This window comes from Mauremys mutica, chromosome 6 (genome assembly GCF_020497125.1).
Source record: "Mauremys mutica isolate MM-2020 ecotype Southern chromosome 6, ASM2049712v1, whole genome shotgun sequence".
Lineage (NCBI taxonomy): Eukaryota > Metazoa > Chordata > Testudines > Geoemydidae > Mauremys > Mauremys mutica.
In genome coordinates this window covers 57,645,565-57,671,660 of record NC_059077.1, presented here as the reverse complement: position 1 = coordinate 57,671,660, position 26,096 = coordinate 57,645,565, and the positions used below count along the sequence as shown (strand labels likewise).

Genomic DNA, 26,096 nt, shown 5'->3' with positions numbered 1-26,096 from the left:
AGGAGCGTAAAACCGATTTAACACCAAAACCGTCCACACTAGGAGGCACCTTATATCGATTTTAATGGCTCTTTAAACCGGTTTCTGTACTCCTCCCTAACGAGAGGAGTAACGCTAGTATCGGTATTAACATATCGGATTAGGGTTAGTGTGGACGCTGATCGACGGTATTGGCCTCCGGGAGCTATCCCACAGTGCACCAGTGACCGCTCTGGACCGCAATCTGAACTCGGATGCAGTGGTCAGGTAAACAGGAAAAGCCCCGCGAACTTTTGAATATTTCCTGTTTGCCCAGCGTGGAGCTCCGATCAGCACGGGTGGCGATGCAGTCCGAAATCAAAATAAAAAAAAGAGCTCCCGCATGGACCATGCGGATGTGATCGCTGTAAGGGCAGGCAAATCCGTTCTATCCGTTCTATCAGCGCTCCGTTACAGAAGATGAAATTCAGAATCCTTTTTTAAAAATCTCCAGACAGACGCCATAGCAGGGACTCAGCGCACTGCAGCGTGACAAGCGTAACGGAAAGCCAAAGAATCAAATGGATGCGCATGGACTGGAGGACTGAAGCTATCCCACAGTTCCTGCAGCCTCCTAAAATTATTTGCATTCTTGGCTGAGCTCCAAATGCTTCTAGGGTCAAACACAGTGCCCGCGGGTCAGGGCATAGCTTGGCAATCTACTCACCCACCCCCCACCCACCCCCAGAAGCGAAAGGTAAAACAATCCTCTGACTCTTTTACATGTCACCCTATCTTTACTGAATGCTGCAGATAGACGCGATAGTGCAGCACTCAACACCAACATCCTTGCTCCCCCCCCGCCATGGGCGGCTGATGGTACAAAAGGATGGAAATCCATCCTCATCATCAGCATAAGCTGATCGTACAAAATGATGGAAATCCATCCTCATCATCAGCCTCAGCTGATGGTACAAAAGGACTGGTAACCGTCCTCGTCATCAGCCTATTGGCCCTAATTTTTTCTGGTGGATGGATGGTGCAATATGGCTGGTAACCATCCTCATCATAGCAACAGGGGGCTGAGCTCCATCAGCCCCCACCCTTCATGTGTAAAGAAAAGATTCAGTTGCCCCTGGACTAGCAGTGGGATGCTGGGCTTCTCTCCTACACACTGCTTAATGTCCTGTCTGGACTATCATAGCAGCTGGAGGCTGCCTTCCACTCATTTCTCACTAACAAGTCAGTGTGTCTTATTCCTGCATTCTTTATTAATTCATCACACAAGTGGGGGGACAATGCTACGGTAGCCAAGAAAGGCTGGGGGAAGAACGGAATCAACAGGTGGGGTTGTTACAGGAGCACCCCCTGTGAATAGCATACAGATAATAATTTCTGCGGGCTCTGACACAGAGCAGGTGGTTCTCTAGCACACTTGCCTATATTAGGCAGCACTGATTCTATTTTTAGATACCAAAAAGGAGGGATTGACTCAGGGAGTCATTCCCAATTTTTGCTTTTGCGCCCCTGGCTGATCGGCCAGGGGCACTTATGACAGCAGCCAATGGTACAAAACGATGGAAGGTGCAATATGGCTAGTAACCACTCTTGGCTTTTGCGCCCCTGGCTGATTGACCAGGGGCACTAGCAGCAAATGGTACAAAAGGACTGGTAGCCATGATCATCCTCAGTTCCAATTTATGGAAGGGTTTGGATGGTGCAATATGGCTAGTAACCATCTCTGCTGTCATGCAAAAGCAAAAGCATGCTTCTGTGTAGCGCTGCTGAATCGCCTCTGTGAGCGGCATCTAGTACACATACGGTGAGAGTCACAAACGGCAAAAAAAGCTCCATGATTGCCATGCTATGGCATCTGCCAGGGCAATCCAGGGGAAAAAGGCGCGAAATGCTTGTCTGCCGTTGCTTTCCCAGACGAAGGAGTGACTGACGACATTTACCCAGAACCACCCGCGACAATGATTTTTGCCCCATCAGGCACTGGGATCTCAACCCGGAAGTTCCAAGGGGCGGGGGAGGCTGCGGGAACTATGGGATAGCTAGGGAATAGCTACCCACAGTGCAACGCTCCAGAAATCGACGCTAGCCATGGACCATGGACGCACACCACCGATTTAATGTGCTTAGTATGGCCGCGCTCCACCCGATTTTATAAATTCTGTTTTACAAAACCGGTTTATGCAAATTCGGAATAATCCCGTAGTGTAGACGTACCCTTATTCTGTGATTCTGCGATTCTGCATTTGTGGAACTGGCTGCAGAATCCACCTTTTGCTGCAGAAAGTGCAGCAAAATCTAAGCTTTCATTTTTTTTAAAGAGGTTTTCTGCAAAACATAATTTCTTTTTCAAATTTAAAACTAGTATAATCTGATACAGAATGGTCTTTCTGAAACACAAATAGATGTGTGAATTGCCATCATTAACCTAAGTGTTAACAATGAAACTTAATGATAACCTTAACTATTTATTATCCAACTATTTAACTGTTGATCGTTTTAGTAAAACTTTCAGCAAATGTGTTTTTCTGTTGTCCTTGAGTACAGTGGAAGATATTGGGACAGTGAGCTGTGGGGCTGCTTTTTGCTCTCTGTGGTTTCTGGGACTGGGAAGTAAGTGCAAGCTTCCTACACAATGTTTTTCTAACTAAGTCATTTGTTTCTGTTTTCTAAAACAATAAAGATTGTTGTAGCACAGCTTCTTAGAATAAGAGCTGTTGATTGGTATTGTTAGAGGGATAGGGCATCATCTGCTGAAACAATGTGACTTTGTTATACATAAATTATAAAAGATTTTCGTGATAATTGAAACAGAAGATGATGGAAATTTGAGGGAGGATAACAAATATGACTGCTTTCTGGCTGTGGGATTCATTAAAGAAACTAATTGTGTTATGAAGTTGTTTTTGTTGGCACAGAGAGAGAAGTACATTATCTTGTTTGAGGCAGTTTTTCGTAAATCTAGTTGGCAGGTGAAGAAGAATTTTCAAAGGTACATCCATCAGGAGTTTCCAGAGTACAGTATGTTTAAAATGGCATAACATGTAAATCCCTTCCTCCTAAAATGGCAATCATTAGCCCATAAAGACATGGCTGCCCTGAAAAGTTTACAGTCTAAGGCCCCAGTTCTGCAATTTGTTGAGCATGGGTGGACTGCTATGCCCATGAAGACTCTCACTGACTTCAGTGGGGCTTTGCACGATTGCAACACCTGATTTTTATGCAACAGATTTCAGATGTGGGGCTTAAATTCTGGCATGACACAGCAAGTGAGAATAGGAAACAAAATATGGGAAAGGAGAGAGGTAGGACAAGAGGTGAAATACTAGGATTTTGTGATGACTTAAAGTGTGTTCCTTGTTGGTTCTTTCTTTTTTAATTTACTTTTTATACATTTTATTAATTCACTCTGTATAGGTCATGTTGAAGGAGTGGGGTTTTAGAAGGGGTTTGAATGAGAAAAGGGTGGTGGCTTGGTAAACTGTTTCTAGTTTTAGAGGGCATTCCAGGAATGGGGCATGTGGCTGAGCCTTATCCGGTTGCAGTAGTAATGTTGCTGTTGACTTGGTTTCCCTTGCTGGTAAGCTGGGTTAGCACTTCAGCTGAAACAAAAAATAAAATAAAATGGAGCACTGCTGAAATGTCTCACGTACCAATTACAATTGTTAATATAATCCATACATCAGAGTATTTGGGTTGCAGGAGGAAGTTCTGGTAGGGGATCAAAAGTGATTAGTGTAATGTGGAAAGTAAACACTTTTGAAGCTCTTACTTTTCAATCAAAAATAGAAACTAATATTTACTACAGACACCCAGGTTTTCTCGAGAGTTAACCATCAGTTATATTTTAATTTTGATGGTTTGTTTTTAAGACTTTTTTTAAAACATTGTTTTACACCGTTATTTTAATTCTTTCTTAACCACAACATCCTTCCTGAAAATGTTAACAAAACAAAGTCCCACTCAGTGTTGTATATTGACAGAGAGAGCCTGATTCTCTGTGCAGTCAGATTTAGACTGTGACTCTTTTGCATGTAAAGGTTTAGGCCTATTTGATAATTACCTTCTCTTATTGGACTACACTTGTTCTGCTGGGTCAGCCCACTCCCTGGGGTTAATTGAGCTTTCTCAAGGAATCCAGGGAAGCTATTTGTCAGTTTAGGTAGCTTTAACTGAGCCTTCATAGCACAACATAATAACTCTTGCAGATTCTTTCTTCAAAGTCTGTGCAAGAATAGCAATCCTTCCCCCAAATTAGTCTCTTACACCTGTAGTTCCAGTAACCAGATTTCCTGGCTTTTGCCTCAGCCTCAGCAATACAGAGCTCCCAGCCAGTCTCCCCTTTTTGTCTATTTGGTTTTCTGGAGCAATTTTTCTCAACGGTAACTTCAGTAGCAGTCCATTGAGACACTGCCTCTGACCCCTCAATTTCCTGGAGGGTATTGCATTTCCTCCTCACTCAGCCATTCCTTGCTGATCTATCTATATAAGGGTCTGCTAATTAAGGTCCACCTCTTTCGCAGGTGCCATGGGTTGTGGCTAATCAGACAGCCAGGCCAGCTCCCAGGCCTCTGACTTTAAGAGAGGGGTATCACTTATTCTTTCACAGTGCCACAGACCTGCATCTGAACCTGCTTCAATGGAGCTGTGCTGACTTGCACCAGCTGAGGACCTGGCCCACTATGTCAGCTACTACTGATACATACATGTAGATATGTGTATGCATGGCAACTTTATACTTGATTTCATTTTTCTCCAAATGAGCTTGTAAATATTCTATTAACTTCTTTAAAGACACATTCCTCTGACATGTAAGCACTTTTTCAAGTATAGGAGCCCTTTATTTTGGAAGGAATTCATTTTTGGAGGTCAGATGTAGGTTGCAGCAGATTAACTACGTTACTCAATTTCTTTAGATGGGCAAATATTTGAAATATTAAGAACATAAGAATGGCCATATTGGGTCAGACCAAAAGTCCATCCAGCCCAGTATCCTGTCTACCGACAGTGGCCAATACCAGGTGCCCCAGAGGGAGTGAACCTAACAGGTAATAATCAAGTGATCTCTCTCGTGCCATCCATCTCCACCCTCTGACAAACAGAGGCTAGGGACATCAAGGCAAGGGCCTTGAAGAAGAATGCCTGTGTTCATGGCCACATAAAGAGGGACAGAAATGTTGGTGGACAGAACAATAAAGATCCTGTGGGCCATTAAACCAATGTGTGGTCTTGGCACCACTCTCAAATGGGTTGTAAGGAGATACCCCACACTACAAGAAGGATGTGGAAAAATTGGAAAGAGTCCAGCGGAGGGCAACAAAAATGATTAGGGGGCTGGAGCACATGACTTATGAGGAGAAGCTGGGGGAACTGGGATTGTTTAGTCTGCAGAAGAGAAGAATGAGGGGGGACTTGATAGCTGCTTTCAACTACCTGAAAGGAGGTTCCAAAGAGGATGGTTCTAGACTGTTCTCAGTGGTAGCAGATGACAGAACAAGGAGTAGTGGTCTCAAGTTGCAGTGGGGGAGGTTTAGGTTGGATATTAGGAAAAACTTTTTCACTCAGAGAGTGGTGAAGCACTAGGGGGGTGGTGGAATCTCCTTCCTTAGAGGTTTTTAAGGTCAGGCTTGATAAAGCCCTGGCTGGGATGATTTAGTTGGGAATTGGTCCTGCTTTGAGCAGGGGGTCGGACTAGATGACCTCCTGAGGTCCCTTCCAACCCTGATATTCTATGATTCTATGATTAATGGTCTGAATTCTGATTTTGCTGTACTTTGGTATAATTCCATCAGTATCAACAGATGTAATGCCTAACTTCACTGGTGTAATTGAGCTCAGAATCAGACTCAGTGTTTTGATCTTCCTTAACACGCTTTTTAAATGATGACATAGTTTGCGTGTAGCAGCAATTTTAGTTGTCTGCTTCAAAATTTGAAAAGTACATTTCCTCCCTGTGTTTCAGTTTAACAGCATTTTGTCTAGTGAATACATGGCATGTTGGAAGTAGGATATTGTGTTTTCTCTAATGTGAAATGGCCCTAAAAGCTGTTTGACTGTATTATTGAAGCAAGCTCTTTGCTGCTAGGATAAGACTAACAGTCCACTAGCTTATTCTTTTTATTTACTTCACATCCTTTATTTGTAATAAAAAAACATTTTAGCGTATTGTTGTTATAGTAAAGGCATTGAATTGTTAAAGGCATGTCATCCAGTTGCTCAATGGGTGGCACAATATGTTGCAAATTTGGAGATCTGGGCAAAACACTCTAAACTCAGGAGGTGAAACTTCCATCCTTTGCTTCACCTGGATGAATATCACAGGCTCTGGTAGAGGAGAGAGAGAGAGAGAACCTCCCTGAGCAACAAAGTACGTACCATGGTGTAAACTGCCGCCTGAGTCCGGCAGTTTCTCTAGAAATTCTTTAGGATAAATAAATGAGTTTTCTATCATATATAAGCAAAAAGGGAGCAATTCCCTATCTGTAAAAGCTCAAATGTGGTGTAACACTTAGATATGGATCAGAATTCACAAGCTGAAATAGATTAAACTGTGTCAGCTGCATTAACAGAAACTCCTCAGCAGATAATGACATCAGTGATTGTCATGACCAAGAACACACTAGGATTCTTGAAAACAAACATTTTGTACATACATGCGTCTGCAAATCAGCCTTTTTTGTGGTAAGGTCCACAGGTTTGTTACTGCAAACTGTACGCAGCGTGGGGGTAAAAAATGTCATTCGCTGGCACCAAGCAAATTCCCTACTTCCTGAAGTTCCTTTCCTTTTTTTTTCTTCTTCCTTCTGCCTTTGCAGCAGCTGGTGGCTCAGCCAGTCCTCCCTGGCTGCAGAGCTTTTTGAAGAAAAGTCCAAACTTTTTTATTTCAGATTTTTAGACTAACAGTTTTGGTTCATTAATGTGTTTGTCTAATACCCAGGCAGTGCCCTCTGCAAGATTCACTGAGAGAAACAGGCTGAGAAAAGTTCACTTATCTCATCTTGACAGTTTTTCTGACCAGGGCTCTACAGAGATGTAAAGATGAGGAAAACACACAGAGTGATACGAATTCTGGAGTATCTTGGATTCAGTGCAGTCAGACACTTGGTGCCAGGGAAGTCAGTATTCATCCTCAGCAATGGCCTCCAACTATCAAGAACAATTTTTGTCACCTGAATGAATGTTTTTTCTGTTGAAAAATGCCTTTTTCACAAAACTGAAATTTTAAATTTTGGCCCAAATTTTGACTTTTCATCAGGAAACTTGAGTTTACAGCTCCCCGACTGTCCAAATGTGAAGTGAAACTGACAGAAGCTTTCCTAGAGGATTGGTGAGGCTGATTGCCCAGGCACTCTGCCACCCACTCCCTTCCCACTCCCGTTCTGCCGCCCCCCTCCCCCCGCCAGCTCTGGGAGCTGGACTGGGAGAGATCCCTAGGCACAATTCTGCTTCCCCTACAGCTCCAGGAGAGACAGAGAAACCCCTGCTTTCCTTTTCTTCCCACTGCCTTCCCAGATGCAGATCTTCCAGTGGTAAGAGGCTGAGTGTGCAAGTTCCCTGACTCTCTGACAGCCAGGTTAGAAAACCTTTCAGGCAGGGAGCCAGGAAGACAACCGTTCCCCCGACCACCACCTTTTTTTGTTTGTTTGTTTGTTTTCCACAAATGGAATTTTTCTTAAACTCTTTCCATGAAAATGTTTGCATTTTTTTTTTAAGTTTTGTCCTGGGTCAGGATGACTTTCCCCCATCCTCAAAAATGATACATTTTTCATGAAAAGAAATTTCATTTTCTAGCCAGCTCTAGATTCAAGATCTTACCTCAGAAGGATGATGTTTGAAGATGGCTATAATTGAAAAGAAGTGGTATTGGGGAAAAAAAACCAAAACCCTATTTTTTATTTTTAAAAAAGGTTAGGTTAGAAAAATTTCAACTAGCTCTAGTGATGGATGAAGTAGGTGGATATACACATAAATAAAAAAAAAAACAAACGGGGCATCATTTATTCCATAACTAGAGGTGAGAAGGGGTAATTTATTTCAAATTTTATATAAGAACAGTCATACTGGGTCAGATCAATAGTCCATCTAGCCCAGTATTCTGTCTATGACAGTGGCTGGTGCCAGATGCTTCAGAAGGAATGAACACAAGAGGGCAATTTTGTCATTCAGTCCAAGCTTCTGGCAGTCAGAGGTTTAGGGTCACCCGGAGCATGGGGGTGTTTCCCTGACCATCAGGGCCGGTGTAACCACTAGGCAGCTGCCTAGGGCGCCAAGATTTAGGGGCAGCAAAAAATGGTGCCCCAAATTTTTTTTTTACACTGTTGCTGGAAAACGAATGAATAAAGAAAAGAGAAACGTTGTTGAACTTGCATTTTAACTTGTCATTCTTCTCTCGTACATTACAGCTATAGCCTACACCAGCTCTCCATTGCGGGCACAAGCGTACTGCTTCACTACAGTACAAAGTGGCAATGATGTCATTTTTCTTGTCATGCGCAGCCATTACCCGTTCTGACAGACAGTTCATAATGCTACGTTTACTACCGTATTTTTCCGTGTATAAGACACCCCCATGTATAAGACGCCCCCACTTTTCTAACCCCAAATTCAGGTTTTTGTTTTCTTTCCCTGCTTAGCCCCTCCGGCCACGCTGCAGGTCCCTCCTCCCCGCTGCTCCGGCTGTGCTGCAGGTTTTTTTGTTTGATTGGGTTTTTTCCCTCCTGCTTTGCCGTTCCGACCATGCCACAAGTTTTTTTTGTTTTGTTTTCTTTGCCCTCCAGCCGCACTGCAGCTGTCCCCCCTGACTTTGCTGCTCAGGCCCAGGAAGAGGACGCGGAGGTAGGGGTAGAGGGAAGGAGGAGGGCCGTGCGCACGGCTGGTCTCCGGCGGCGGCCCTGCCCGGCTCCTGCCGCGTCCCTGCGCAACTCCTGCCGCCCGGCTCCCCGCCTCCCCCGGTCCCCAGCCGCCCGGCTCCCCGGCTCCCCAGCCGCCCGGCTCCCCGCGTCCACAGCCACCGCAGTGCCCGGACCGCACTACTGGAGCCGGGCAGCCGGGGAGGCGGGGAGCCGGGCGGCTGGGGAGGCGGGGAGCCACCTGGCTCCCCGGCTCCCCCGGTCCCCAGCCGCCCGGCTCCCCGGCTCCCCAGCCGCCCGGCTCCCCGCGTCCACAGCCACCGCAGTGCCCGGACCGCACTCCTGGAGCCGGGCAGCCGGGGAGGCGGGGAGCCGGGCGGCTGGGGAGGCGGGGAGCCACCTGGCTCCCCGGCTCCCCCGGTCCCCAGCCGCCCGGCTCCCCCGGTCCCCAGCCGCCTAGCTCTCCGCGTCCACAGCCACCCGGCTCCCCGCGTCCACAGCCGCCGCAGTGCCCGGACCGCACTACCGGAGCCGGGCAGCCGGGGAGGCGGGGAGCCGGGGAGCGGGCGGCTGGGGAGCCGTCCGGCTCCCCAGCCGCCCGGCTCCCCGCGTCCCCGGCCGCCTGGCTCCCTGGCTCCCCAGCCACCCGGCTCCCCGTGTCCCCGGCTGCCCGGCTCCGGTAGTGCGGTCCGGGCACTGCGGCGGCCGCGACCCCACCTACCTGGATGCCCGGCCCCGGACAGTGCCCAGCCCCGCGCTCCGAGCTCCAGCCGCGGATGGACAGTAGCGCCACCAGCCACATGCAGGCAGCGCGGTAAGGGGGCAGGGAGGGGGTGTTGGAGCGAGGGCAGGGGAGTTCCGGGGTGGGGGGGTGGATAGGGGTTGGGGGGGTCAGAGGGCAGGGAACAGGGGGCTTACTTCCGTGTATAAGACTACCCTCAATTTTTAGGCTAAGGATTTTAGGAAAAAGTATAGTCTTATACACGGAAAAATACGGTAGTTTTCGGAGGTTGTTGACTGAGGCTAACAATTTTTGTTGAGTTGTTTCAGATCTAAGACTCTGGCAATTGCTGCTGCATCATTTCACTAATACTTTGTGTCAATTGTGTGTGTATGTTAAGTATTTGAGTGTATATGTTTATCATATGCGAATATGCATGTGTAGGTTGTTGAAATTTGTCATATTGATATTGTCAGTTGTTGTATGACGGACTATCCGCCATTCTAATTTTATAAATTTTATTAATAACAATAATTGGATATTCTAAAGGTAAAATAAAATGTAGTAGATTTTGATATGAAAGAATGAAGGAAGGAAGTATACATGAACAATGCCATATTATGCAGTATTCATTTTTGAAAGTTTATAATGAGCGATGCTCCAGGGGGAGGGGTGGGGGGGAAAGGGGGCGCAAGGTGGAAGTTTCGCCTTGGGTGCAAAATATCCTTGCACCGGCCCTGCTGACCATCTTGACTAATAGCCATTTGTACTGGAATAAGGCCTGGTCTACACTAGGCATTTAAACCGGTTTTAGGAGCGTAAAACCGATTTAACGCCACACCCGTCCATACTAAGAGGCCCTTTATATCGGTATAAAGGGCTCTTTAAACCGGTTTCTGTACTCCTCCCTAACGAGAGGAGTAGCGCTAATATCGGTATTACCATATCGGATTAGGGTTAGTGTGGCTGCAGATGGACGGTATTGGCCTCCGGGCAATATCCCACAGTGCACCACTGACCGTTCTGGACAGCAATCTGAACTCGGATGCAGTGGCCAGGTAGACAGGAAAAGCCCCGCGAACTTTTGAATATTTCCTGTTTGCCCAGCATGGAGCTCCGATCAGCACGTGTGGCGATGCAGTTAAAAATCAAAATAAAGAAAGAGCTCCCGCATGGACGATGCGGACGTGATCGCTGTAAGGGCAGGCAAATCTGTTCTATCAGCGCTCCGTTACAGAAGACGAAATTCAAAATCATTTTTAAAAAATCTCCAGACAGATGCCATAGCAGGGACTCAGCGCACTGCTGTGTGACAAGCGTAACGGAAAGCCAAAGAATCAAATGGACGCTCATGGACTGGAGGACTCAAGCTATCCCACAGTTCCTGCAGTCTCTGAAAAGCATTTGCATTCTTGGCTGAGCTCCAAATGCTTCTAGGGTCAAAAACAGTGTCCGCGGTGGGTCAGGGCATAGCTAGGCAATTTACGCACCCCCACCCCCACCCCCAGAAGTGAAAGGGAAAACAATCCTCTCTTGACTCTTTTACATGTCACCATATCTTTACTGAATGCTGCAGATAGACGCGATGGTGCAGCACTCAACACCAACGTCCTTGCTCCCCCCATGCCATGGATGGCTGATGGTACAATAAGACTGATACCCATCGTCATCATCAGCCTATTGGCACATGGGGCAGTGCTAAAGGACTGGTAACCATGCCGACTAGCATCAGTTAGGTCGATCAAAGGTGCCTGCCCCTAATTTTTCCTGGTAGATGGTGCAATATGGCTGGTAACCGTCTTCATCATAGCAACAGGGGGCTGAGCTCCATCAGCCCCCACCCTTCATGTGTAAAGAAAAGATTCAGTTGCCCCTGGACTAGCAGTGGGATGCTGGGCTCCTCTCCTACACACTGCTTAATGTCCTGTCTGGACTATCATAGCAGCTGGAGGCTGCCTTCCACTCATTTCTCACTAACAAGTCACTGTGTCATCACACAAGTGGGGGGACAATGCTATGGTAGCCCAGGAAGGCTGGGGGAAGAACAGAATGAACAGGTGGGGTTGTTGCAGGAGCACCCCTTGTGAATAGCATACAGCTCATAATTTCTGCAGGATCTGACACAGAGCAGCTGTGCTCTCTGGTTATGATATACAGTGGTTCTCTAGTACACTTGCCCATATTCTAGGCAGGACTGATTCTATTTTTAGATACCAAAAAGGAGGGATTGACTCAGGGAGTCATTCCCAATTTTGGCTTTTGCGCCCCTGGCTAAGAGCAGCCAGGGGCACTTATGACAGCAACAGGTGGTGCAGTGCAAAAGGACTGGTAGCCACGATCATCTTATTACCAATTTATGGTATGGTAGATGGTGCAATATGGCTGGTAACCATCTCTGCTGTCATGCAAAAGCAAAAGCATGCTGCTGTGTAGCGCTGCTGAATCGCCTCTGTCAGCAGCATCTAGTACACATACGGTGACAGTCACAAAAGGCAAAACAGGCTCCATGATTGCCATGCTATGGCATCTGCCAGGGCAATCCAGGGAAAAAAGGCGCGAAATGCTTGTCTGCCGTTGCTTTCCCAGAGGAAGGAGTGACTGACGACATTTACCCAGAACCACCCGCGACAATGATTTTTGCCCCATCAGGCACTGGGATCTCAACCCGGAAATTCCAAGTGGCGGTGGAGGCTGCGGGAACTATGGGATAGCTACGGAATAGCTACCCACAGTGCAACGCTCCAGAAGTCGACGCTAGCCTCGGACCGTGGACGCACACCACCGATTTAATGTGTTTAGTGTGGCCGCGCGCACTCGATTTTATACAATCTGTTTTACAAAACCGGTTTATGCAAATTCGGAATAGTCCCGTAGTGTAGACGTACCCTAAGTTGGGTGTTTCTCTTCAAAGAGTAGTTGTTTATCTTCAAAAGGACCCCGCTTTATTCAGCGCACAGGGCAGATCTACTCAGCATTGTGGTAGTGAAGTAAGCTGTTGTCTATAGGAACCTTGGCTCACCTGAAGTTTGAAGATTTGTAGTGACAGAGGCAGGGGGTTGCAGTGAGAGAAAGGAGTATCAATCTTATGGTTAAGGCAGTTGAATGCCCCTATGGAGACGCAGTCTATCTGTCTCTCTGCCACTGAGTTCCTGTGTGATGCCGGGCAAGTCACTTACACCAAACTTTTCAGATAGTCACTTCTGCATGTAATTAAAGGCTGTATCATAATGAGGGCTGAATTAAGGTTGTGTGGGCAACATCATTCTGGCATATCCTAACTTAAGAGTGCTTGATTTTGAAACCTTTTAATACTTTTTAATCTTAATTTTGTATTTCCCATTTTTTTATGGTTCAGTTTATTGATCATAGCAACCTTACCTAACACTAACTAAAGATTTTTGCTTGTGAATTTAGACAAAACTCACTGAAATTATGCATTTTTTAGGACATGTAAGAAAATCCATTTAAAAATGTCACGACTCAGTAACAAGTTATAACCGAAGATCCATTTATTTTAAATTTAGACTATTGAAAAATGTACTGCTGGTTTAGACCTTTAACTGAAAATTAAAGCAGCACTCTCACTGATTTGATAAAAGCACTGATCAAGAGAGTTTAATGCAATGTCTACTAAACATAAAATGTGGCTATAATTGATCTCTCTCTCCTGATCTTTTTAATCAGACATCATCTTTTCATCATGCTCATGTTTCTGTACAATTTGTATTCTATTTCAGAGTTCTGTGGCAGTGATGGTTGTATTAGCTAAATAAACTGTTTTCTTTTGAGAGAAAAATTCATCCATATTTTCATTGTGAATTAAGTTGGATCCAAGAACTGTAATATCATTTAGCTAACAAGATTATTCCTAAATAGAATGAGACAAACTACCAACATAACAAAGTAATTTCAAAGTGCAGTATACAGCTGAAAAGTATCAGAGTGGTAGCTGTGTTAGTCTGGATCTGTAAAAGCAGCAAAGAGTCCTGTGGCACCTTATAGACTAACAATACGTCTGTTAGTCTATAAGATGTTAGTCTATAAGGTGCCACAGGACTCTTTGCAGCTGAAAAGTAATTGTTCAAGCATTGTTTCCCTTAGAGGATTTCTAGTTGTCTGAGAGCTTAAACACTTAATGATTACACATTCTATGAAACAGAAGATATTAAAGGCCTTCTGCTATCTGCCATTCCAATGTTTTTATTTGACTTCATAGTGAAGATAATATATTTCAAGACTCTCAATACATTCTAGGATGCTAGAGAAGAAGACAAAATTTTCCTTCAGACTCTCTGCTTCTTCAGATGTCTTAGCTTTATCTTTCAGTGCTAACTTAAAGGAATGGCAGATATCACAATAAAGATATAGGTCTGGTTCTGGGGTGTCTATTCTGGATACTTATGTGTGGAAGAAAATACTTCTCGCTTCAAGTGACAGGGTGGAGTGTGGGAGTTTTAAGAAAGTATTGTTGACGATATTAACCAGTAGATTCAGAGAAGCTTCTGGTCTCTGAAGGACACTTCCCAGGTTCCTTCTTGCAAATTGACACTGCCTGATTTGTGTTTTTTTATGTATGCAACAGATGGCAGAAGGTCTGAAAGCTGCCTTTCAACCATTGAATGCTGACTTTCATTTTGGCTAGTATTATAGGCTATGATGGTCCTGAGTACATAAGGAGCAACTTATTTGGACATAAATTTCGTTAAGACCCAAGACATAAAATAGTGGATTAAAACAAATCCCTAAATGTAAATTTAAAATCCTTGTAAAACACTTCAGTAGCAAGATTTTTAATCCCTGGGTGGTATTTCCAATTTTGTCTGGAATGCTTATTCTATGAAGTGTTTGGCAGGGCCGCCCAGAGGATTCCGGGGGCCCGGGGTCTTCGGCGGCGGGGGGCCCTTCCGTTCCGGGACCCGCCGCCGAAGTGCCCCGAAGACCCGCGGCGGGGGCCCCCCTCCGCCGAATTACCGCCGAAGCGGGACCCACCGCTGAAGTGCAGCCCGGTCTTTGGCGGTAATTCGGCTGGGGGGGGTCCCCGCCGCGGGTCTTCGGGGCACTTCGGCGGCGGGTCCCGGAACGGAAGGGCCCCCCGCCGCCGAAGACCGGGCTGCGCTTCGGCGGCGGGTCCCGCTTCCCCCCCGCCCCGGCCCCAGCCTCTTACCCCCGGCTCCCTCCTCACCTGGAGTCTCAGCGCCTCGCCCGACAGCCGCAGCGTGTGGCCGGCGGGGCCTGAGCTCCGTCCCGCTCCGAGCCGCGTGGCGAGGGGGCGGGGCTGGGAGCTCCACGCCGAGCGGAGGCAGCTGAGCTCAGCCTGGAGCTCCCAGCCCCGCCCCCTGACCACGCGGCTCTGAGCGGGGCGGGGCTCAGGGGCCCCGGCGGAGACTCGGCGCTTGATGCGCTAGGGCTCCAGGAGAGAGGCAGAGGCGGGAGCCTCCGCTGTTCTCTTGGGGGCCCCTGCGGAGCCCGGGGCCCGGGGCAAATTGCCCCCTTTGTCCCCCCCTCTGGGCGGCCCTGGTGTTTGGTAATCTGTTGGTCATAAAGTTTGTCTTAACATTTTTTTCCAAAGGAGACAGCAGCCTTTCAGTGATCCCTATGTACTAACAGTCATTTTCTGACTGCTATTTTTTGTTATGTTTGTTAAAGATAATTGGAAAGGTGGTTCATTTGTTAGTCATATCTATAGTTTGTCTCCATTTTTAATCATTTAGTTGAATAAGCACCACTCCTAATGCAGAGATAGTGGCTCAACTTTCTACCACTTACTATTTGCAGTTTTGTTGTAGCCGTGTGGGTCCCAGGGAATTAGAGACACAAGGTGGATGAGGTAATATATTTTACTGAACCAACTTCTGTTGGTGAAAGAGACAAGCTTTTGAGCTCACACAGAGATCTTCTTCAGGTGAGACCTGAACAAATGAGTTGCCAAATTCTGCACCAGCTTTGGTTTCTAGATGTGCTGTGTAGTGTCTCCTATTTAACCTGGGAGGCTCCTGATTTTGTTTGTTCTCACACAGGCTCTTCATTGCCAGGGGAAGCATTGCTAGTCTATATGGTCTTGGCTAGGTTACTCAAGTCTATGGTAGAGTGTCTCGCCTCCACATCCTATTAGGCCTCAGGGTGTAGCAGTTATGCCTCACACCCTCTTTTTGGCCCTAGGTGGGGCTTTCATACTGGATTGTTTTAGTTTTGGAAAATAATCTTATTCCTGAAGAAAGGCACTGGAATTCTGCTGCTGGGAGCTTTGTGACTCAATGGCTTACATGCTCCCCGACCAGAAAAGTTGGTATTATCTTCACCAGCCTTCCATTTGTTTCCCCTGACCAACTAACATCACCATCTCTATATTGAGTCTGTCCATTAATTCTTATCCATGTCCCATTCGTCTCCAAATACTGGGCAAGGCAATTGACTGTCTTGGCTGGATCAAGTGCTAGTGAAGAGATGGGAGCTGAGGTGCTTTAAGCATGTTGATGACACCCAGCTCTGTCTTCCTAATACCCTCAGTGGCTCCATATGCATTTGAAAGGAAGAGTTGTTTCAGAATCAAATGGTTACAAATGAGTTTCACCTTGTTTTGCTTTGCAAATTTATAGTGTTTACTGGACTGTGTAGTTAGGTCAAACGTTATTTTTATTTGCTTTATTCATTTGAATTTTCTAATCAATGTCAAAAGTTTTACTGGCAAATTATCAACATGGTACAAGTATAACATTTTTTAACTTTGGTGTAAAAAATCCCATAAGAACTTATAGCAGAGCTTTGATGCTAAAATCTAACCCTCAGCTACCAGCCAAGAGAGTTCTGCAGAAACAACACCATTTTTATCCATGAACTACTTCATTGGATCCATAAAATATAAAAGGTCAAGATTAAGGCTTTAATATATGTGGGAATTTACTAGTTCTTGAAATAATCAGGAACTTTCAGGAACTGAGCTGTAGCTATTCGCCTGAATAACAAAAGAAAAATAACAAGAAGTCCGGTGGCATCTTAAAGACTAACAGATTTATTTGAGCATAATGCATCTGAAGAAGTGGGTTTTTTACCTACAAAAGCTTATGCCCAAATAAATCTGTTAGTCTTTGAGGTGCCACTGGACTCCTTGTTGTTTTTGTGGATACAGACTAACACGGCTACCCCCTGATAAAAGAAAAATAGCCTTTCCTGTATCTATCAGAGCAAAACAAATTATGAAAAAATGAACAGAATAAAATAAACTTTAAAGTAACAATGGGAAAAGAAGGAAAAATATTATTTATTTCAAAGGCTGATTACACAGAGGGCTAGATTGCTACCAGTGACTTTGGAGGATTAATCATCCCAAAGAAGGCAAAAATAAGGTGGGCTATAATCTTGCTCTCCCTGGCTAGTCATAGAGAGAGGACTATGCTGCACCATCCTCAAGGATTTTAGTTTTCCCAGGTGTGGAAGCTCCTGTTGTAAGGAGCAGATGTTGGCATCTGAGGAACTTACGTTGGTTTCTTTTTGGTTTGGTTTGTTCTCTAAGTAGCAGAAACCCAGTGCAAGTGGGAATATTCTAAAGTGAAAGTGGGATCCACTTTTTTTTTTTGAGGGGTTAGCAGTTTTTAATTGTTAAGGTAATTTTTCTATGAACCAGCTTCTGATCCCATACCAGTGTAACACCATAGGCTTCAGTGTAGTTATTTCTGATTTACACCAGACAAAGTGAAATTGGAATTATGCTCCATTAATTTTATTATACAACAGTTATGACATATCACTATTAGACAGCTGTAAATAAAAGGAAATTTGCAAAAGCTATGAAAATATATCCAAGGTCTCTGCTTTCAGAATGATTGTATATTTTCTGGGAAGCTGTCCCCTGGATGGTGTAACTAGAGAGAACTTGTTGGAATTCAGACAACGTGAAGACAGAATGGCATGGAGAACACCTGCAGTTCCTATACTGATATTTCTAGAAAGAGTCTATTTGTTGAAATGCCATGGACATCAATGGTGTTATATAAATAATACTAAAAGTTTGGTCAGAGTGTTCCTTCAATACTTTGTGTATGAATGCTTCCATTTCTTTTCTGTCCTCTTATTCCCTTCAGATTCCCCTTTCTTATTTTGGCAAACCTGCCACTCTGGTACATAGCCATGGTAGCACTGGCAGTGATAGGAGACATGCCAAGGATGTTTCCACCAAGATTAAGCTGGGCCACCACTGCCTGTGCTACTGTGGCTGCACTGCTACTTATATACTAGTTCAATGAGAGCTAGTATGACTATATGTATGCAAGATGGGAATCTCACCCCTAGCTAGTAGAGTAGACATAAGCTAAGAGTTAGCCAGCTGGGCTTCCACTAACAATGATTAGGTCGAGCATTTTGTAGTCATCACTATTGTGACATACATTACTTGTTCTGCACCAGTGTAGATTGGGCGGGAAGTTCAGAGCTCTCTTCGTGAATGCATGTGCCTGGCTCCACTCCATTAGACCACAAACCTGTAATTGACTCCATGTAAGTGGATATTGGTGTCCCTGTGAGGAGTTCCAGTGAAGTCAGAGGGACTTTGTGTGGGCTTGGGGTTCTGCAGGATTTTGGGCTTGGGGTTTTGCAGCCTTACTTCTAGGATGTATTTTTTGTTCTTTATTCTGCCATATGTATTATATAGTTATTTTGTTGGTTTTTTGCCTTTCAGAGAACAAATACAATTGGAACTAGTAATGCAGATTTTCCCTTGGCTGATTCCGGAATGTACCAGTTGGACATTACATTAAAAAGGGGTCAAAATTTAGCAGCACGGGATCGTGGAGGTAAGAATATGCTGATAAATGTGGTTTTATATGTGTTGTGTAAGTTATGTTTTTGGTAGTTGAATGAAATACAGTACTAATACTTCTAAAGGCTTATTGGCCTGAAAAATGTCTTTAAGGGCTTGTCTGTATGGGAACACTTAGGAAAGTTAACCCAAATGAACTAAAGGTGTGAATTTAAAGTGCATTAGTTAAACCATATTGATCCTCTGTGTGGATGATTTCATTCAGAAGCTACAGCTAAAGTGAACTGTGGACGCTTTACTTCTGAATGAGAGCATCCACACAGGAGATTCAGTTAACTGGGTTAACTTTCCCAAGTGTCCCCATGTAGGCAAGCCCTAAGTGTTAGGTTGTAATGTTTGGCTAAGAACAAATATGCCCAAATGTGTTTCCCTGAGATAAATAATGCACATACATTAAAAAACTCTACTTGATCCATTTTTTTGGTCATAGTCTTGCAAATACAGTGTGTCTGCAGCTGCTGGCTACTTATTAGTGCTTCACAAGTTGCATTTGGGTCATGCACTGGGCACCCTAGTTTAGAAAAAAGGAAACATTCTTACAGGGCAAATTGACCTATAGGAATACACGGTTTAATATATTTTTTTCTTCCAGTGGTGCGGAACCTGCATCTGCAGCTCCCATTGAAAACCAGACCATCTGAACAAAGCATATTCAGACTTTTATGAGGAGCCAGTCTGATGTGAAAATCTGACTAAAAAATACTTTGAATCTGTTGTGAAATAGATACTGAGGAGCTGTGTGGGAAATATAATAGCAACAGTAATATTGTCAAGAATCTTTCCAAGAAAGACTTATTGGTCACATCACATGATCAGTCTAAATTTGCCTGGCTAGATTCAGATCTCAGCTACAGTGGTGTAAATCTGGAGTAATTCAATTTAAATCAATGGTGTTACTTCAGATTTACACCAGTGTAACAGATCTGAATATGGCTCTCTGTTTCAAGAATAACTTATCACTCTGTTCTTCCTCGTGGTATATAGGTACATTAGCAAAGTGTGCTTGATGTTCATAAAACAAGATGATATGATGTTCTATGAGGTAGAAAGATGCCCATATAATTGACTCAGACTCTGAATCAAATGCATTAGAATCAAAACATAACTTATTTTATTTAAACTTGAAATTAAAATATGAGTACAAATTTCTTGCTTTTTGTGAGAGCAAGATTTTTATAACTAATTAGCATAATTACATTTTGTTATTATTTTTCTTCTATAATTTAGAAGTTTAATTCTTTTGGTAGGCCTTTAGAAATTTGGTGGCATTAATCAAGCAACCATGCTGGAGAGCATCTGAACTCCCTGCACACTGCAGAGATGCTCTGCATTAGCCTTGTGTAGGCCAGGACAGAAGATGGTGGGATGACCAGATGTCTCAATTTTGACTCCTTGATCTGGAGCAATGTTACAGACATCGCTCTTGTGGCATTCTATACCTTGGAGGAGCACCCTGTAATCCCTATATTCCTTATTTATATATAATTGTGATCTTGCATATAAAGCATGCCATGTGAGGTATTGGGAGAAAGGTTATGATCTGCCGAAAGTCATTGTTCTATATAAATATGCATATCTTTAGTGCATATGAAGTTATGTGATTGTGTTGTATGGTTGTCACTAAAACATGCTGTAAGATGGAGAATAGTCAGTAGCTCTCCAGCAGCAACAAGGAAAGTAACCAATGGCTGGGAGGGTGTTGAACAGCCATCAACAGCCATTGTCCAGAAACAGAACTACAATGCAATGACATGCTTGGACAAGGCCACACCAGTGCAATTGCTCAACTTCGCCTGGGGACTCAGCAATGTCCGCCAGACATGGACTTGTGTTCTCCAAGCACATGGGACTAAGGGTATAAAAGAGAACACAGTGGCCCCAGCTTGGCCTTTTCGCTTCCTCCCCACTTATGCTGCAAGCAACAAGGACACTCAGAAGACTGAAGACTCCAACAGAGGAGACTGGACAGGTTTCAAGGGTGAAACCTGTGTACTATGAATTGCAGTATCCAGTGGGGTGAGAAAAACTTTGGTTCCCACTCAGCATATCAAGTTCATTGGAGCCCCATAAGATTCTACAAGCTTGCCAACCGGCTATTTTAAAACTATTCACCACCTTTGTCTCAGTCTGCAGTCTGAGCCTTACACAACAGTTTGGATGTGCTTGAGGTTCTTGGGCCACGTCTGCTTGGATGCAAGTGGTCCAGTTTTCAAGGTTGCCTTTTAGCCCTCTTCAAATGTGGCTCAGGACAGTTTACTGTCTAACTCTTCACTCTTTGCATGGATTGGTCCATGTCCCACCACTGGTCCTGGATTCCTTACAGTGGTGGACACTTCCAGAGAATGTTTATTAGCATGTTTCCTTCATCTGGCCCTTATAAACTAGGCCTGTTGTCAGATCTTTTGGGGAAGGAATCTTATCCCAGTGAAAAAACAGATTCTTTGAGCCAGTTTTGCTCCTGAAGGTAATTAGTATTTGGAAGGGGGCTTCTCAAAATCAGGATGTCTAAAGGTAGTTCTTCCTTTTCAGTGCATCCTTCTTTCCATCATCCATGCTTCCTCTTCAAGAGTTCCTCACCTGGAAATAGTGATCTGAAAGTATTATCCCCCAAGATAATTTAAAAAAAAAAGAGTCTGTCACACCACTTTGGTGCTTCCCACCTCAACAGGGAGTCTATCACAGCTTAGCGAGGTAACCTTCCTGATTAAGTTTAATAAAAACTAAGAACAGAGAAATCAGCAGTATTATTCAGATACACAATGAAAACGATACATAAATACTATATATGACAGGAAACACTTTCTCAGTTAAACTAGATAGAAAATTCTTTGCACTTACATCAGAGTAAAAAGTCATATCTAATAAACATTACTATTAGTAGTTGAGTGATCCACGTCATATAACAGCCATCCTGTTAGAGCGGAGCTGCTGTTGTAACTTGCATCCTCGTCCAATTGGCTGCCCACCTAACTAACTTAAAACCAGGAAACAAAACACTCAAGATCACCAGAGTACAGAGAAGATCAAGTTTGTGCTGCAGTGTTGAGAGGAATCCAGCAGCAGACTATTTGGGTGGGTCAAACAATGTTTTGCCCAATTCCTGTTTGAAATGCCCTATTGTTATTTTTATTAATTATTTATATTACAGTAGTGCCTGGAAGTCCCATTCAAGGTTGGGCCCCATTGTGCTCAACTAAGAGATCACCCCTCCCTAAAAAGATTGCAGTCTAAATAGTCGATACACACAAGTATGGGGAAGGGAAACTGATGGACAGAGAGATGAATTGGCTTGCCTAAAGTCCTAAATCAGTGCCCTGTCTGCAGTATCATATTACTATCTCATCCCATGGGGACACTTAGACCTGGGTGCAGTCATGTTTAAGTCTTCTTGATAAGGAGTTGGGTCTTTTCCTTAGGATTCTCAGGAGAAAACAGGGCTAGATTTACTTCTCTTTTAATCTCCTCCTAATCATATCAGTGATGAGCATAGCAGGTAGCTGCATCAGTTGTGGGAGGAAAATAGTAAGAAGCTCTTAACACCGAATTAACAATATCTATCCTTCAAATTACTGTTGTTCTAGGCTCTTTCTCATGTTGCTTATCTGACCCATTTCAAGCTAAGAAGTCTAAATTTCTAGGTGGGATTCAGGGCAAAGTGCTGCATCCTGGCAGGATTGGGAGGCTGTCAGACGAAAATTATTGGACTTGTAGTCCATCTCAGCAGAGGAGTATTATTTGCTTTTGACTACTAGTCGAGACAGAAGCTCATTTGTTTCCTGAGTCTCCTTACAGGCCTGCCCACTGGTGGTTTGTCTCGTTGCTTTTTATAATGTGGGCATCTTGCATTGAGATCTGCTACCTAGGACCCCCCTGATCTGTTTGTAGTCCTATTGACTTCCTTGAGATTTTTGCACAGGTGCAGGATTCTGTGTTTCAAGGTTTTGACAAAGGACTGGCACCTAAATCTAAGACTTTTTTAAATATACATTTCTGTGCCGATATAACGTATTGCAGTGAAAATATTGCATTAATAAGAGTAAGTAGTAGAACAAATGGAAATTTTGTCCTATTTAACATTTTATAATTATTTAAACTGTAACATACCTCTGTGGTGCACAGTGTATAGCTGGCATGCTTTTCAGTGTTCGTAGATGGCTTCTGTTGCTCACTGTCCCGGCTCAGAATTGGATGGAAATCTGCCCTTTCACAGTGATTTATTCAATTAAAGCAGTTCTAGAATAAAATCTGGTCCTGTGGATTTGCTACATTCCTGTAACACATCTTAGGGGAGAATCCATATGGTATTTAGATATCCAGATCAGTGGCCTGATTTAAAAAAAAAATTTTTTTTTTGAGCTGCAGATTATTCAGTGCTCATGCTCACTACTTCTAAAATATCAACCTATTTATTGTAATTAGTGTCTAACTTAACCTTAGGCACTCAAGTTTGAAAAATTTGGCCATTGTCCACAGGAAACTTTTGATCCTTCCTGTCTCTGGCCTTCCTCCACCCAAAGAAAAAAATATAGTAACTTCTGGTGATAATGGAGACAAAGGCAAGTTTCCATCTAGATGAATGGATATATGGCTGGATACATACGGAAAAAATATATTTTTAAATGAACACAGTATTGAAACATACAATTAAAGACTTTTTATCCTTTTAAAAAAATGTATTTGAGTGGCTGATTTTAGTGCCTGATTAGATTTAGTGCCTGATTTCACCCACAATATGTTTATCGCATTCAGATGCTACAGATATAGGGGTCATATGAGTACTTAAATTGACAATATGCCAAAACAGAATAATTACAAATCTGAAAATTACTTGCCATATTAAATGCTTATGAACTGTTTATAGAATAAAAGGTAGAAGGCGTTTCCATTTCTTCATGAATATTTCAGTTTCATGGTAGGTGTTGCATTTATTCCATCAGAGCATCAGTAAAAATTTTGAGTGTCAATTTCTACCACCCTTAATTACATTGAATACTATATTACTGTACGAGAAGCTCCGTTATTCTCAAGTAGCTCCGCTATTCTCAGTGCCAGTATGTGCTTACACATAATACATTATTACTTGATGTGAGTCAGAGTAAGAGTCTGGCTCTCTGAAAACACTTTCTCCAATAATATGATTGTTATTTTGTGAAAGGGCGGGACAAGGGTGTTGGTTTTTTGCTATTAGAAAGTAGGCAACCCTAGTGAAGGGGCTCAGTGTGATTGATTCAGCTGTGTGTGTCAGAAGAAGAAAGCATTCAGAAATCTATAATAAAAACAGATAAATCAGCTGGTAGCATAGCCCTGAGAAGGAGCAGAGATAAAACTCCATGGAGCACAGGACTGGCTGGAAAACAGACTTGGATTTACAAACAAGGACACCTGTTGTTGTACCTACTGTGTTCAGAGAAACGGAACTGTGTAAAATTCTTTGTAAAGAAATAGGATTGCATCAAAGAAATAACTGACGTCATCAGTTATTCACTCGTGGCCGGGCTAATTATCTGGACCATTCCTGACAGGTGTTTGTCTAATGTGCTCTATATAATCTCCAGTGATGGATTCCACAACCTCCCTAGGAAATTTATTCCAATGCTTAACCACCCTGACAGTGGGAAGTTTTTCCTAATGTCCAACCTAAACCGTCCTTGCTGCAATTTAAGCCTATTGCTGCTTGTCCTATCCTCAGGCCTGGTCTACATTAGTCTGTTATTTCAGAATTAGCCGAGTTAATTCGAAAAAAACCCCAATGATTCCATCCACATGACCATACTGTTTTTTTCGATTTAAAGGTCTCTTTAATCCAATTTCTGTACTCCTCGGCAAGTGGAGTAGCGCTTAAATCGAGATTGCAATCCCGGGTTAATTTGTCCTGAAGACTTGGGATGCATTCATGGTCACTATAGCTACTGGAAAAGTCTGTTAACATGTCTGGGGATGGAGCAGAAATCCTTCAGGGACATCTTCATGAAGCTCTCCTGGAGGTACTCTGAAAGCCTTTGCCACGCTGTGGGTGGAGGCCCGTTCATGCTGAGCTGTTCACGTTTGGCTGAGAGGTGGGGCGGTTGTGGGGGCAGAGGGGGGTGAAGCACATGTGCTATGTAATGTGAATTGCTTGATTCAGTGTGAAATAGTCTTACATTTTAGAGAACAAAGGGATCTTTTTAAATACTACTCTCCCTTTTTTTCCTCCCGCAGCTGCAAATGTTTCTTCGCTCCCCCTATCCTTTCCATCCCAGGGGCTAATGAGTCTAATGTGGGAGCAAACTGACATGCTCAGGCATCTGGTGGAACTGCAGAAAAGGCAGCAGGAGCACAGACCACCGCTGCAGCCCCTGTATAACCGCCTGCTCTCCTCCCCAAGTTCCATATCTTCCTCACCCAGATGCCCAAGAATGCAGAGGGGAGGCTACAGGCACCCAGCCACTCCACCCCAGAGGATTGCCCAAGCAACAGAAGGCTGGCATTCAATAAGTTTTGAACTGTAGTGTGGCATTGTCCTTCCCTCCTTCATCACCCTACCTGGTGCTTCTCTCCTCATCCGCCCCTCCCGGGCTTCCTTGCGAGTTTCCCCCTATTTGTCTGATGAATTAACAAAGAATGCATGATTTTGAAACAATAATGACTTTATTGCCTCTGAAAGCGGTGATTGAATGGGGGAGGTTGGTTGGCTTACAGGGAAGTAGTCAACAAAGTGGGCGGGTTTTCATCAAGGAGAAACAAACAGAATTGTCACACCGTAATCTGCCTCCAGGCGATTTGCCTCAACCTCCCACCACGCCATAAACGTTTCCTCCTTACTCTCACAGATATTGTGGATCACACAGCAAGCAGCAATAACAATGGGAATATTGGTTCGCTGTGGTCTAACCTAGTCAGTAAACTGCGCCAGCGAGCTTTTAAACATCCAAATGCACATTCTACCACCATTCTGCACTTGCTCAGCCTATAGTTGAACTGCTCCTTACTACTATCCAGGGTGCCTGTGTATGGCTTCATTAGCCACGGCATTAAGGGGTAGGCTGGGTCCTCAAGGATAACTATAGGCATTTCAACACCCCCAACGGTAATTCAACTGTGAGGGCTGCTCTTATCTTGATGTTCTTGCGCTTCAGGGCAGGGGAAAGCAAGTCACAAAGTTCCATGAAAGTGCCCTTACGCATGCGAAAGTTTTGAAGCCACTGGGAATCATCCCAGACCCGCAACACTATGCAGTCCCACCAGTCTGTGCTTGTTTCCCAGGCCCAGAATCGGTGTTCCACGGAATGAACCTGTCCCATTACCACCATGATTTCCAAATTGCCAGGGCCCGTGCTTTGAGAGAAGTCTGTGTTCATGCCCTCATCACTATCATGATCACGCTGCTGTTGCCTCCTTGCCTACTTTTGCAGGCTCTGCACATACTGAAGGATAATGCGCGAGGTGTTTACGATGCTCACAACAGCAGCGGTGAGCTGAGCGGGCTCCATGCTTGCCGTGGTATGGCGTCAGCAGGCGAGCAGAGTTGCAGCAGAAGCGGTGGATGATGATGGTTGGCACCGCACACATTTCCCGATGAAGAACACACATTCCTGGGAGCCATTGACAGACAACCTGGAGAAATTCGCTATCAAGGCAAGAGCAGGCGAGCAGAGTTGCAGCAGAAGATGTGGATGATGATGGGATGCCACGAGAATAGATATTTATAAAGAACGACGAGAGGACCTGTGAGGTGGATTCACAGCACCAGGAGACCAGAGTT

General features: G+C 44.3%; 1 protein-coding gene across 6 annotated transcripts in view; it reads left to right on the top strand.

The window, feature by feature from the left end:
• MCTP1 (multiple C2 and transmembrane domain containing 1) overlaps window positions 1-26,096 on the top strand; it is a 445,369-nt gene that overhangs the window by 166,423 nt on the left and 252,850 nt on the right. For all 6 annotated transcript variants that reach the window (XM_045022335.1, XM_045022331.1, XM_045022332.1 and 3 more), the window contains exon 2: window positions 18,215-18,329. In XM_045022335.1, coding sequence (XP_044878270.1) covers window positions 18,215-18,329 — 115 coding nt within the window. The remainder of the gene's footprint in view (window positions 1-18,214; window positions 18,330-26,096) is intronic.